This window comes from Hirundo rustica, chromosome 6, assembly GCF_015227805.2.
Source record: "Hirundo rustica isolate bHirRus1 chromosome 6, bHirRus1.pri.v3, whole genome shotgun sequence".
NCBI lineage: Eukaryota > Metazoa > Chordata > Aves > Passeriformes > Hirundinidae > Hirundo > Hirundo rustica.
This window is the reverse complement of record NC_053455.1, coordinates 30,778,273-30,792,676: the sequence shown is the minus strand read 5'-3', so window position 1 is coordinate 30,792,676 and position 14,404 is coordinate 30,778,273. Positions and strand designations below refer to the sequence as shown.

Sequence of the window (14,404 nt, the reverse complement as noted above, 5' to 3'; positions counted from 1 at the left end):
CTTCTTTTTTCACTTCCTTCAGTTTTTAATAAGTGACCGTGACAGAGACCCCCAGTGTAACCTGCATTGCTCCAGGTCCCAGTCCAAACCGCTGTGTGCCTCTGACGGCAGAACATACGAGTCCATGTGCGACTACCAGAGAGCCAAATGCCGCGAGCCGAGCCTGAGCGTGACACATCGTGGCCGGTGCAAAGGTAGGTGGATTTCAAATGCCTCTGAGAGGAGAAATGGGAGGCCTGCCTCGTAAGAAATGGAATCCTTAGACCTTTCAGTTTAGTACCGTGCTCCGAGAGTAATCTGATTTGGAATTGTGCATTCCTGCAAGCATGTGTGTCTGAGTCTTGGTTTAGGCAGTAGAGTATGAGCTGACTGAATTATCAATGAAAGGAGGCAAAGGAGCCACAGACATCACAGCCACAGCCCCTGAAAAAGGGCTGAAATATATGTCTGCAGAGAGAAACAGCTGCCCTCATGGAAGTGTACAAAACCAAATCCTGAAAGCAGACTTCCTCCTTGCTACCTGTGCTGATGAGGAATCAAGACACCTTTGACTCTTTGACTGGCAGGAATTTGGAGTGGGGAAGAAAGTGATGTGCACTAGATGTCTAGTCCCTTTTCAGCTATACACAGCCTTTCTAAGACAGTGCATGCAAGGCTTTACATGGCTCTTTTTTTCCCATTTGCTGTTACACATCTACTTAGAAGTGCGAATGCTGTCTCTCAATTCAGCTCTTTGGCGTGGCTTAAAGATGAAGTTGAAACTTTTTAAAGATTATTGGTGTCTTGTCACACAAATGGTTTGCATTTGCAGTGAAGTGAAAAATAAAGTGGAGTCCATTTTCTGAGAGCACAATTGGCTCAGAGGGCAGGTGGCACAGGTGTTTTTGGCAGTGAATTAAAGTGACAGGAGAAACTCAATAAAATCCATGTGACAGAATAAAAATAACTCATTTAAGCCTGGCATTTGTTTATAAAGCCTTTTTTTACTACAGTAAAAATGTATCTCTGTTAGAATTACTTGATATAAAATGGAAATACCTTTTCAGTGTATTAACAGACTTTATGGTTTTAGGTGAATTATGAGCCTGACTTCAAATATTGCTCTCTTTTAAACAGTCTCATGGGAAAAAACTTCCTTGTATGACCTTTTTTGTTTGGTTGTTTGGTTTTTGTTTGTTTTTTACCACTGCTGGGTTCATTTATGGCAGCTTCTCCCATTGGTTGAGGCCTTTGAATCAGGCTTCTTTCTAAATACTGGAAGCCCAAGACCTTTGCAGAGCTCAAGAAGCACTTGGATGGTTCTTGCAAGTGATGCATTTTTCAGTATCACAGTAAGAAGCAGTATGGTGAGAGTCCTGTGTTTGCTTTCATCCCATGAGCAGAGTGCCTGGGATAAGCAGCTCCATAGCTGATACTGGCATATTAACTAGCACTGTTTAGTTACTTAAAACGTGGGATCTGAAATGCAGTACATCCATATACTAAACTGTCTCTTTCTGGAAGCTGACAAAGTCTGCTTCCCAAACGAGATGGCCTACTGCATATTGTGATTCCAGAGTCCCAAAGAAGTAACTGAGACCTTTTGTCTTGGGCACAGGTAAAGTACATTTACTTTCTGCTCTGATGCAACTGAAATGTTTAGTTGAAGCTAACTTGCATTCTCCTTTCCTTTTTCCTCTTACCCTGTGGTACTATACAGTACCTAACAACCTGGGAGTGTTTGTAAACTGCAACTCTTGCTTTTAACCCACTGACGCTCCTGCCAATCCCTGTGAAGGAGGAATACTCTTTCAACTGTCACATGCAAATTTAGCCTAGCTAATAATTTCCATACGAGCTGCTCTTGAAAGGTATTTTGTTTTTGTAGCTGCACTAGGAACATGACCTCTAGTGCATAAAGATCACAGTTGTTGGCAAATCCGGGCAGTTGTGAGACAGCTGTGCAGAACTGCAGGCTGTTGGCCAGGTCTATATTGTTTACTTGCAAAAAGGAAGGTATTGCTGACAGTGTTTGAGCACCTTGTCCTGCAGCAGGACACTGGGTATACCCTGAACAGCCTTCACTTCTCCTGCATGACAGATGCTCTGCAGGAGACCTCTCATGAAACTGTGAGGGATCCCATGGGCCATCGGGCTCAGTCACATGCAGGTGTGATAGATACTGTACCCAAGAACTTATTCTTTTGGAATGGGAAGTTTTAACTTGCGCTTCACTCTCTGAAGGGGCAAAAACAACAGGCGACTAAAATAAGTAAAAGAGAAAGTATATTGTGGACAGCAAGGCATAGTTCTGCAGCCCAGATTATCATAGGCTTCCAGTGTATATGCTGATGACTTGAACTGTGCTTGTGCCAAGGAAAACAGAATGGTTTCCATAGTGAGAACAGAACCTTTTTGATTCAACTTAATCCCCTGTTCTCTCTCAAGAAACTAAGGACCTTTAAAGATGAAATCTTGCCAGCCCTTTGGGAGCTATAACCCTTATTCAGCTCTCATTTGTTGCTAGCTTCCTCATGTGCTTTTCAATGAAATTCCTTCAGTGCTAAATTATCTGAATTCCCTCCAAACCCTCACACATTACAGAGGGTTAAAAGTCAGGAGTAGCTTAAAATGATCAAGTTGTGGCATCCCTGACAAATGGAGCCTCACTGGTGAGATTCTAGGGAATCGTTCCAGATGGTATAGCTGTGTCTAAAATACACAGCCAAGCAATGCTACCTGGATCTTTTCTCAGGAGGCGTCATATCTGATGTTGAATAAGAGTTATACCTCAAAACTTGGTAGGGGTGGAAGACAAATACTTGTTAATCTTGACAACTTGCCAGGAGTCATTTATGCAGTGAATGTCTTATTGGTATGTATCTGTGGCTTAGAACTCATTTAAATTCTGTGTTAACTGGTTGATTTCTAGGAACTTCTTTGGCTTATTTAATTACAATGTGGGAGTGTTCTAAAAGTTCTCTTTAGATTTATTAATTAGATTAATAAGTCTCCTGGTACAGAATTTGTTCTTAGATCACAAGTCACTGTGTAGGGTGAACCTATCTCTAAGTTTCTGGTGGAGATTGTAACAGGACCTTCAGCCTTTCTCCTGGGACACAGGAAATGAACACTTTTTGGCTAAACCTGCTAGAAAGGCCGGTCTTCTGTCTGATGGGTTATTTGAAGATAACCTTCTCTGCCTACTATTTTTGTTCGACAGGAGATGATCTTTTGACACCACTTTGTCTGCTTACTAGATCTGTGTTTTTTGTCTTCAAATGTGCTTTATTCTCCCTTGACTGTGAATAAGAATGTCCTTCCTTGGCAGTGGTTAGTAAAATCTAAAATGTCAGTTTCAATCACTTTGCAAATCTAGGCATGGTCTGAATAAATTGGGGAACTCTGGAGTAGAAATGCAATGTGGATATCAAAAAAGGAACAAAGTGCATTGGCATGAAAGGAAGACAAGAAGGTGATCAGGAGCAGTCTGCGTGGTTGGGGAAGTCATGTTGAACCAACCAGATTGCCTTCTATGATGGGACAACTGCCTGGATAGATGAGGGAAGAGTAGTGGGTATTGTCCACCTGGACTTCAGGAAGGTTTTTGACACTCTCTCCCGTGATATCCTCACAGTAAAGCTCAGGGAGTGCAGAGTGGACATGGGGACAGTGACGTGCTTTGAGGGCCATGTGAATTCCAGGTCTCAGGGGATTGGGATCAGTGGCACAGGTATGGTTGGAGGCCCGTCACTAGTGGTGTCCCACAAGGTTCAATACTGGGTCCATTATCATTTAACTTTTTTATTGGTGACTTGGATGAAGGGACAGATGCCTCTTCAGCAAGTTTGTTGATAATTCAAAGCTGGGAGGGCTGTGGAACTCTTCAGGAAGATCTGAGGGTTGGAGGGATGAGGAAAGTGGAAGCTTTTTGAAATTCAACAGAGTATGAAATCCTACACCTGGGAAGGAATAACCTCCTGCACCAGTACCCTGGAAAGCAGCTCTGTAGAGAAGGATCTGTGGGTTCTGGTGGACACCAAGATGTCCATGAGCCAGCCGTGTTCTTGTAGCCAAGAAGGCCAATGGTATCCTGGGGTGCATTAGGAAGAGCACTGCCAGGAGGTCAAGGAAAGTGATTCTGCCCCTCTGCTTGGTGAGGCCACATATGGAGTGCTGTGTGCAGTCCTGGTCTCCTCAGTACCAGAGACACATGGAGATTCTGGAGAGGGTCCAGCAGAGGATGACAAGGATAATGAGGGGACTGAAGCACCTCACTTGTGAAGAAACACTGAGGGAGCTGTGTCTGTTTATCCTGAGAGGGGACCTCATCAATGTATAGAAGTGTCTTGAAAGGAGGCTGTCATAGGATGGATCCGGGTGTTTTGGTAGTGCCAAGCAATAGGACAAGAGTCAATGCGCAGAAACTGGAACACAGGTAGTTCCACTTGAACATGAAGGAGAACATTTTTACCATGGAGGTACCTGAACATTGGAACAGCTGCCCAAAGAGGTTGTAGAGTCTCCTCCTCTGGAGATATCTGTAACTGTCTGTACTCAATCCTGAGCAGCGTGCTCCAAGGGACCCTGTGTTAGCAGGAAGCTTGGACAAGATGACCTCCAGTGGTCCCTACCAACCTGAACCATTCTCTGTGGGTGAAGGAAGTTTGAGATTCCAAGCATAGGACTTGACCCAAATGAAGTGGAAAACAATGAGGAGAGTGAATAATGATCGATATCCTGTACAATAGATAGGCATGTTTTTGTAACTTGCTGAGATCTGGTTTTGCCTGTTTTATGCAAATACGCAGATAATTGAGTAAATGGGTATGAATCTGCTGACTTCAGTACAGCTGAACTGCTTCGTGTCTGGTGGAGACCTGGCCTGTATGTGAGGCAGTTACCTAATGGAACTGAAAATAGTTAAAAAGCTGCTTGCATCAATTTTGCTATTTAAACTTTGGATGCAAATGTAGGAGAATTAAAATTAAGTAGCTGTAATAGATTTCAGTGGTTGCATTATATTGATTTGCTGCTAGTATTATGTGAGCCCTGGAGATGTTTTACTTTGTGTTATTAGGAGAGCTTGGGTCTTTATACCATGATGTTGTGTGGTGTCACTACTGCCTCTGCCTGTTGAAGAGAGGGTGCTGGAATTCTTGGAGCCTATTCAGGAGTGCAGTGTGTATATTATGAGGGACATGGTGGTCTTGTTTGAATAAACTATTCATGGATAAGATCAGCCATGGTAACTAGCCAATTTCATTGCAAAATCCAAAATTATGTGCACCTGCATTGTGCCGATTAGGCCAGGGATGTCAAAAACATCACTTGTAGTTAACAATCTCCTGGTTGCCAGCTGCCAGCTTGAGAATTAATTTTCTTTAAAAGGCAGCTTTCTGAGCTACGGTAAATCAGTCCCAAGTTTGAAGATATTTAAAGTAAAATTAAGCAGGTCTGCTTTCAAAAGTTATGCTGTTTTGGTTTTTCACCTAATGTAATGGTGGGAAAAGGGTCAAATTTAGTCTGCTTGAACCATGAAACTGGAATGCATTAATGCCATTCTGGTTTATAAACATGGTGTTTGATATTCCAGAGAGCATTTCTAAAAACAGGGAAGAAAGTGCTGAAACACTTGGGTAAGCAGTCAAAATGCAGAATAGTGTATATGAACCTACAATCATAAGATCAGGCTTTAGTGAAATCTGTAATGCATCTTATTTGGGGTGAGCTATTTGACAGCTACTTTTTAAACACTTGGCACTTATGTAATACTTCACATTTTCTAATTAACAAAGCAAAAATAGCAAGGTGAAGTCATCCCACTGAAATCACATGTTGATGCAAACATTATAAAAATACCAGCCTGTGGAGTGAGGAAGAGAAGTATTGACACTCCTTTTAAAAACAAACTGGTAAGTGTTGATCTTAAAGTCACTGTTTTTACTGGAACTGATCTGTGGAAGACTGACAAAAAAGATAGCAATATGCACGCACCTTTCCACCCAGCATGGTATATAGATGTTTGTTCCAAATCAAGGCTGTAAAAGGACTGGTGTGACCTTTTTAAATAAATGAGGGAGGATGGGAGAAGTAATCAGTCCTGAGTGTTCATGAACAGGAAAAAAACTGTCTTCTCTGTACTTCAGCAGCAATTTGTGAAGAGTCACCACTTGAGCCAACAATTGAAGTGCAAAAGATGCTGCAACAATGATGAGCTCTTAAACACCATAGTGTAGTGGTGGTGTGCTATGAAGTGTGCTCTCCTGGGTGGGAGTAGAGTTCAATCTATAAAGGCCAGTTAAAATTGCTGGGAGGGACATGGTAGTCTTAGCAGTAATGTTTCTATTATCTTCTTAAAGTTAGGGCTTGATCTTGTTCATGTTTCTTTGTTCATTACACAAATTGGACAAAGATCTGGGTTAGTTTCCCTGCTGCCTGGGCTTCTCATGTATTTGTACTGCAGAGGATATCACATAATGTTTGCTTCTACCAGCTCTGTGCTGAAGCATCCGGTTTCAGTCATGTAGTTGTGAGTGTGCCAGCAGTAAGGCAGATGCTATATTGGAAGTGCTTTATGCTGCTGCTATATGTTCAGGAGAGGAACCAGAAATGACTGTCTGCAGTCTTGTATCCTCATATATAGAGATGAGTAAATGCTTTCATTTGGGAACTTCTGGTTTGATTGTCACCTAAGAAATTCACAGTTGTTTTTTTCCTTGCAAGTGTACATCTCCCTAATCTATGCTGTTGGTTTGTTTTTTGGTGGTTTGGTTGTGGTGTTGGTTTTTTGTTGTTGTTTTGTTTGTTTGTTTGTTTTTGTGTGTGTGTGTGTTGTTTTGGTTTTTTTCCTACTTAGTTGTCTCCTGTGAAGCCGAAGTCGAAAGTGTTTTCTGTCAAGCAGCAATGAAACAAAGTGCAGGCACACCATCTGGTTTTGTAGTAATGTTCTCTGTCATGCCAAGCAGGATTAGGCTCTTAAGCTTCAGCAGGAGATCTGCAGGTGATTGGTGTTCCAGTTAAAAGCATTGTCAGTGCTTCCTTTCAGCTGAAGGAGTTGAGCACATGTTTGGAAAGATCAGCTGGGAGGACTGTCCTCCACTGGAGATGTGCAAACAAGGTCTGATCATCTGGACGTGTTGGCAAGCAGATGAAAAGGAAATTCCATGTCAAAGCTTATGGATAATTAAAAAAACCCCCACAACAGTGTAAATTTTATTCAAATCTTTTTTATTCTGTAACAATTTCACTCTTTAAACAGGTGCATAATGGGCCCACCTGAGATCAAAGCTCCATGTGCTTTGGTATTGTGCAAACACCCAACAAACAAATTAGTCTAAAGATAAGTGACATAGGATCAGAAGTGACGTGAGGTCACAGGGAGGTGAGGTGACCAACTTGTAATCATTCAGTGGTCATGGCAGAATTGAAACAGGTACTGTTGCTTTCTAACCCAGTGCCAAAGCAGCTGGCATATGTACTGTATGCTATTGCTATGACTCATTATTTTTCCAGAGAGACTGGTCTGATTTTCATGCTTTCAGAAGCCTTGTGAAATCCTTCCTGGGAAGTAATGTGATATGTTTAAAATGAAACTGTGTTGGCAAACTGGAAACTTAATCTCTCGAGTCATCAGTTGTATAAATAAAGTGCTCAGCCTGAAATCTTTGGTCTGTCTTTACCAAAACTATTTACAGCATTGTCATTGATTTGTGTATAGAGATGCCTAGATGGAAGTTACTTCTATTGCCACATAATGTGAATTCAATTGCTCTAAGAATCCAGACTGACTTTCTAATTTAATGCTGGTATTAGTAACTTTGTTGTCAAAGTTCATGTGATCTGTGAAATAGAATGTGATCTTCAGGGATCAAGTGGAATTTTTTGCTAACCAATATGATTTCTATACATGGTACAATGGGGATTGAAACTTGTTCACTCTGTATGGTGCTGCTTGAAGTTTCTGTACTGAAAATCTTTAGTGAGTAGATTCATGGGAGAAGAAATAAGGTGCTAGTTCTGGTGTCAGAGTGCCATGGAAACAGATGTTCACTGTTTTCCTTCTCTTTCTAGACTGAACAGCAGTATTGTCAGACCTGATGTTTTTAAATGTAAACACCAAGTCAATCTGGATCTCTGCAGGGCAGAACTTTCCTCTTTTGACTCATCGGTCATCAATTAGAGTAGACTTATCTGGGAATACTCTGTAACAATGAGCTCAGCCTGGAAGGGGTTAAGGTCATGCTGCATTTTGGCATCATCTGAAGTAAGAACTGAGATCTTAACCCTTTCAAACTCTGCTTGCAGAGCAAGGTTTTGGGTTTTTCTTTTGTCTTCAAAGTGAGTGACTGATACAAGAAAGTTGGAATGCACACCTGGCTGTAAGCACTGGGACTAGAGGTAAAAGCTGAGTTTCAGGAAAGCACAGGAAATGGCATATTTGCCTCATCTGAACCACACAAACGTGCAAGTTCATATGGATGACTGGCTATTTTAGTATTTTCCTGGGAGAGCTGCTCAGAAAAGAGGGGGTCATCACCTCTTTTCCACATAGCTCACTGCTCAGCCTGACTGATTTGGTTTTTACTCAGCCTCCCATTTTAGGCTGTTAATGGCCTTTCATTATGTGGACATTGGGCTCCAGTGCTGGTTGAAGGAAGCTTCCAGGACCCTTAGATGACCATAAAACCTATTGACTAAGAAATTAGGCAGCTCTTAATTAACTGGCTTGTAGTTTGATTGTCTAGGTTCATATTTGTCTTTAAGATCATGGGTGGTATCTCCATATCTACCTTGTGAATGTGTGGGTAGTGGTCTTTTATGCTTTATATTTATTTGTTTTGCGGGTTTTCCCTTGAAGCTGCATGGGTCATCTGGTAGCTTTTGAAGAGGCCAAATTGCAATGTAAATGAGTTTTGCTTTTCCCTTTGTAGATGCTGGCCAAAGCAAGTGTCGATTAGAGAGAGCTCAAGCACTGGAACAGGCAAAGAAGCCCCAGGAAGCAGTCTTCATCCCAGAGTGCAATGAGGATGGATCATTCATGCAGGTAAGATTTCTCTTTGCTTCATTCAGCCAGGCTTCAGGTGTCTGTGGGAGATTCTGTGGTAAGGCATGAGCCAAGTGATGATAGAGTGGGTGCACGCTCTGACTCAGTTACTCAAGTAAAAATTTGAAAGCTGGGAACATTTTTATACAAAAGGAAATTTCAATTCAGTCACAATACCTTAAAACACATGCACATATGCAATAGCATCAGCTCCAGTGTAGTACAGAAACAAATGGCATTAATCTTAAGCATTGCATAGAAAGAAGGACAGTTGCAGGGGAGGTCAATTTTTCCATGAAGAGGAACTGTAAAGAGATATGTGCCTTACAGAGCAGGGTGGATGCAGCTGATTCTGCTATTACCTCTATAAAAGCAGTCTTATTCAGCCTGTTCCTTCTGCAAGGTACTTCTTGTACTCTGCCCTGTAGTGACTTGGAGGACTGGCAGAGAGGAGATGACACTGCTTTGTTTGGATTTTTTTATTCTTCACTGTTCAGTTGCTGAAGTTTGCCAAAGCAGGATAGAAATGAAGAGTGATACCTGCTTCTTACCACTAGCATATTGAGTAATGTCCTAGTGCTCACTGAACTGGCTGTTAAAAATGGTTCATGCACAGTTTCCTGACATAGTTTCATGCTCTCTGCTCAGTTTTGCATGTATTTAAAAAGCCAAAAACCTGCAACCTTGTGACCTCTGCTTTGTGGATCTAGGTAAATCACAGTACGTTTTTTGCCTAACCTTCCATACATCTAATGCTGCTCTAGATAATTTCTCTGAGAAAGAATGTTTAGGATACATTGGTTGTTTGCAAGGTCTTCTGAAGGTAAAAGAAATTCCAAAACAGAATCAATATTGGCTTGAAAAAGATGAGAAAGGAAAAGCACTTTGGATTTGATTCAAACATTTTGTGGTGCCTGGGGGAATAGGAGAGGAAAGATTTTTTTCTTTTCTGATAACCCACAAAAAATTTTATTCCCCTCCTCAGCCTTACCCCACCCCATTATTTGGTGTGTGGGAGGGTTTTTGTTTTGTTTTTTGATGATGAGGTGGAAAAAGTTGCATTCATCCTGCAAACTTTGCATGCTTCTTTAGAGCAGCATTATATTTCTGTACTGTGTGGACCATCATCGGAAGGTTGGGATAAGAGAAAATGGCTGCAGTTTCTTGCAGTTGAAACTGCACTTTCAATTGTTCAAATTTGATTTTGTGTAGAGCTTCTCAGATTGTGTTAGCGCTGGAGGTTAATGCTTATAAAAGCTAGCACAAATTGTTCCCTGTTAAACTTCATAGTTCAAGAAAAAAGGGGTAAGGAAAGCAAACTTTGAAATGTTGATCACCTGTCCATCAACCTCTTGGAGAGGAAAGTAGGTGAAATTTTTATCTTTATAAGCTGGACTTATAGTATAGTTGATGAAGCTTTGTTTCAGACAGGTTTATTTTGAAGGCTGGTACCAGTGTCTGGATTGTGGAGAAGTTGCTGGACTTTTCTTTGGCACATTCCTTAGCTAGTGTTGGTTGCCAGCTGAGGGGCAGCATTAAACTGCTTACAAAAATTGTGTGGTGTCAGTTGGCAGCCAAGTGATATTCCACATTCTTCCTCCATTCAGTTCTATCTGTGAACACTAAAGTGCTTTTGTTTTACCTGGCATGATGAAAGAAGCCTCTGATCTCTTTGTATCTGGAATTAACTGAAATTCATACAATTCCTTGGTTCATAAAAATACCCTGTGTTCCACATACCTCACAAACCAGCTTCATCAGTTATATTGCAGCATTTAAAGTAATTGTCCCTGCATAAGATTTAAATGAAAAATAATGTCCAAGAAAGCTCACTAGTTTCAACCTGCATTTGAGACAAATATTTCCTTTAGCTTCTGGTAAAAATGAATTAAATTTTGATTTTAATAAAGCTGTATAAAAACTAGAATTTTGGTGAACAATCTAAGCAGTTTTGCTTCTAGTGACTCATGAATAGATCTCAGCTGGGGGAGGTATTTTTGATACTGCATCTGTTGTGCAGAGAATTGATGCTCCTGGGTTCTACTCTGCAGGGAGGCTGTGTTCTTGTTGAGTCCCTGAGGTCTTGCTGAAGTCAGCTCTGGACTGATTTTAGTTTATTCTGGTTCAGTACCCAGAGTGTTGCTCCATCTAGACTCCAAAATCTCAGTTGGGAAGTCTACAACAGAACGGCATTTCTCAATGATGCTTCTAGGAAAAATTCCCACTGTGCTCTTCAACATGGAATCCCCATCCCAGCAAGAGTCTAAGCAGATGCACAGGTTTCAGGGTATACACTCTGTGTGTAAAGTTGGCTAGGGAGGCATTTTCAACAACTTCCCCCTTTCTGTGTAACTGTTATTGAAAGGGAGTTTTATGTAGAAAGAAATTCTGATCAGAGAGGAAACAAAGATGCTTGCATATATTTAGAATATCAAATGTCTGAATTGTTACAGCACTCATTCAAGATGTAGATGACGTGCTTTTCAGGTTGTCTTGTTGAGCCCACTGAACACAGTAGGTGTTCAGGCCCACATCACTGTCCTTGCCATCAGACTTCAAAACAGTCTGATTTTTAATTTAACAAATTAATTAATTGTTGGAAATTCTTGGAATTTTTGTAGGACTGAAAAACAAGAGCAGTACCAGATGTGGGAGAATTTGGTAGCAGTAACTATGTTCAGAGAACCTGCTTGGCCTTAACTAGCTTGAACTGTTGCTTTTGTAGTTCATCATAATTATCTTTATTAGAAACTAAATTGCAATCACTCTGGGTAAACACTGAAAGTGGGGCTGCTCCTCTGAAAGCAGCTCGTTTGCCCTTTCCAGCTCCTGGAGTTGCATCCAGTTCAGTACTGCATTTGGGGCTGGATCCGCTGCGGGTTGGATGGGGCTGTAGGGTGGTGATGAGAACACAGCTCCTCTGCTGTGTGAGTGGGAGCATGTGCCACATGGGCAGCCACTGCAGGGGGAACACCACGCTCACCTTACTTCCTTCTTCTTCCCTGCAGGGCTGGATCTACCACAGTTAGATGTGGCAACAAGGGTGAAAGGCAAAGGCCTTAGTTTGGTTTGCATTGAAACCCTTTCATAGAGAGACATCATGCATGTCTTAAAACTTGTATGGTCTGTCTGGTTTTCATTCCGTGTAAAATTTAGACCAAAAGCAGTGTTGCCACCAATTCTGTTGCTCAGCTGATCAGTTTTCCAGTTTTCCTGTGCTTGACTAGGTATAATGGGATTTGTGTAGTGCATCAAGAGGAGCTGGCACTTGTCAATTCAGTGGTTGTCAGAACTGTTTCTATGCAACATGCATGCTGCTTCCCTTATTGTTGAGCACGTGTATTGCAAAGATCTTATCAAATTCCCTTTTAGTGCTACTTAAGCATCTAAAAGTGTGACATAGATTTGCAGCATGAAGAAGAGGTGCCACTGCAGACATGATGGGATGACTGTAAATGGGGAAGCAGGCCTGATTAATTCCTCTGGAATTGCTATGTCTTTATATTTAAGTCTGTGTGGGGAATATTACTTCCTATAACAAACTCTCTCTACACTTAGATGGCAGTAATATAAGCAGGCAGATAAAATTTGAGTTATTCACAACATAAGAATGTTTGTTAGATACGATTAGATTTGATTAATTGTAGAAAACTGAGGTCACGTACTGTTGTGCAGAACTAAACATGACTAAAACCAGTTTCTGTTCCCAATACTTTTGCCTTTTTGCTGTTATGCTGTATTTTCCATAAATACCATTCCTTTCCATGCAGCACTTAACCTGCTGTGATGTGTTCTTCATAAACAACAAGCACTAGTGGGTAATCTGTGCACTTTCTTTGCTGCCTAGTGCCATTGGGCTTGTTGCCATGGGCTGAGGGAGACTTACATTCTTCAGAGTTTTCCCCCAAGCAGTTTTTCAGAGAAGGTTGCTGAGACTTTAAATGGGATCTGTTTCAGACAGATTAATATGAACATGAATAATGTTAATCCTGCCTTGGGGGTGTAGTTTTGTGGAACTTTGTGGTATGTCTTGCTATTTGCTGCCACCTTCCACTGTCTAGTTGTGGTTTATTTTCCTCACAAGTCTGCATACAAGTGTCTGAGGGCAAATCTGCTTGGAGAATTTGAGTTTAAGGTTCTTAAAATCTGGTTCCTGGTGCAGTTATGATGCAGCACTGAAAATTCTCTTAAAGTGAGTGCTATTAAGTGAGTGCTCAGTCAAACCTATGGTATTATGACAGGATCCGCAAAGGGCTGACTGTCAGAGTAGTTCTGCATTATCAGATGGCTTGCAGAGCATTCCCAGATCTCGTCACATAAGTCTTCTTGGAAAGAGTGATCTGGTCCATACCATTAGTTTCACTCCACACTATGCTAATGCACATATAAAGTTCTGTTTTCTCCCAGGTTCCACAAACAGTCCTTCCTAAGCATGCGGGGAATCCTTTCAGCCTTCAGTGTGACTTCATGATCCAAGTCTGCTCCTCTGTATTGGCTAGTGTAGCATGATGCTGGGCAGAATTACAAACTCACCTCTTAATGCAACAAGGTACTGTGTAGACGTGTCTTTCATTCCCTGGATGCTCTCTGCTATTCCATTATTCAGTACTCAGATTCCAGCAATACTAAGCTCTCAGTGAATTCATCTTTCCTTTCAGAAGAACACACTCTATCCTGCTAGATTGAAAAAAAAACAAAACCAAAACCCTCTTTATGAAGCATCTGGTTTTTAAATGGTAGGTAGTTCTGTTGGTGGTTTTTTTGTTTGTTTGTTTGTTTTTAATTAAAGAGACATCCCTTCTATAACAGGTGATAGCTGTAGCTTTCTGTGAGTACTGCTCTGCAGGTTTGCTACTTAAACACTTGCTTTCTTCCTGTGGCTTTCATTGTGTTTCTCATTTGTATGTAGTGCTAAAGATAAACCATGAGTGGGTAAGGAGGTAAGAACTTTGGTTATTTATGGCGTTTCTTCAAAGAAGTACCAGTTGAGACAGCAAAGGAACATGTTCTTAAAGTGGGAGTGGACATACTTGAGGAAAGTGACAATGTAAGGTCATTCTTAGCTTCAAAGTGTCACATTCTGTGTCAGAAGCAGAATGCCTCTCTTGAGAACCCTTTTCTTGAACTAAAAATAATATATGTGTCAGTGTGTGTGATGGGAATGCCCTTGATCATGACTTAGATTCTTTTGCTTCAGATCATTTCTTTGCCTGGTTATACGAATGGTGAAATTCCTGTGGAGCAAGCATTTCTTGAGTGGTGCAAAGACTTGAGGGAGGTGGGTGCTGCATAAAACTCTCGTGGGAATATTTGCACAACACAATTTGTGAAGAAATAAATAAGAGTAGAGAACAGAAAAAGTGACAAAAATTGTTTCAG

General features: G+C 41.2%; 1 protein-coding gene across 6 annotated transcripts in view; it reads left to right on the top strand.

Annotated features, from left to right (window-relative positions):
- The window catches only part of SMOC1 (SPARC related modular calcium binding 1), a 155,995-nt gene that overhangs the window by 66,641 nt on the left and 74,950 nt on the right, over positions 1-14,404 (top strand). For all 6 annotated transcript variants that reach the window (XM_040067492.2, XM_040067493.2, XM_040067489.2 and 3 more), the window contains exons 2-3: positions 23-194; positions 8,913-9,025. In XM_040067492.2, coding sequence (XP_039923426.1) covers positions 125-194; positions 8,913-9,025 — 183 coding nt within the window. In that variant the 5' untranslated portion in view covers positions 23-124. The remainder of the gene's footprint in view (positions 1-22; positions 195-8,912; positions 9,026-14,404) is intronic.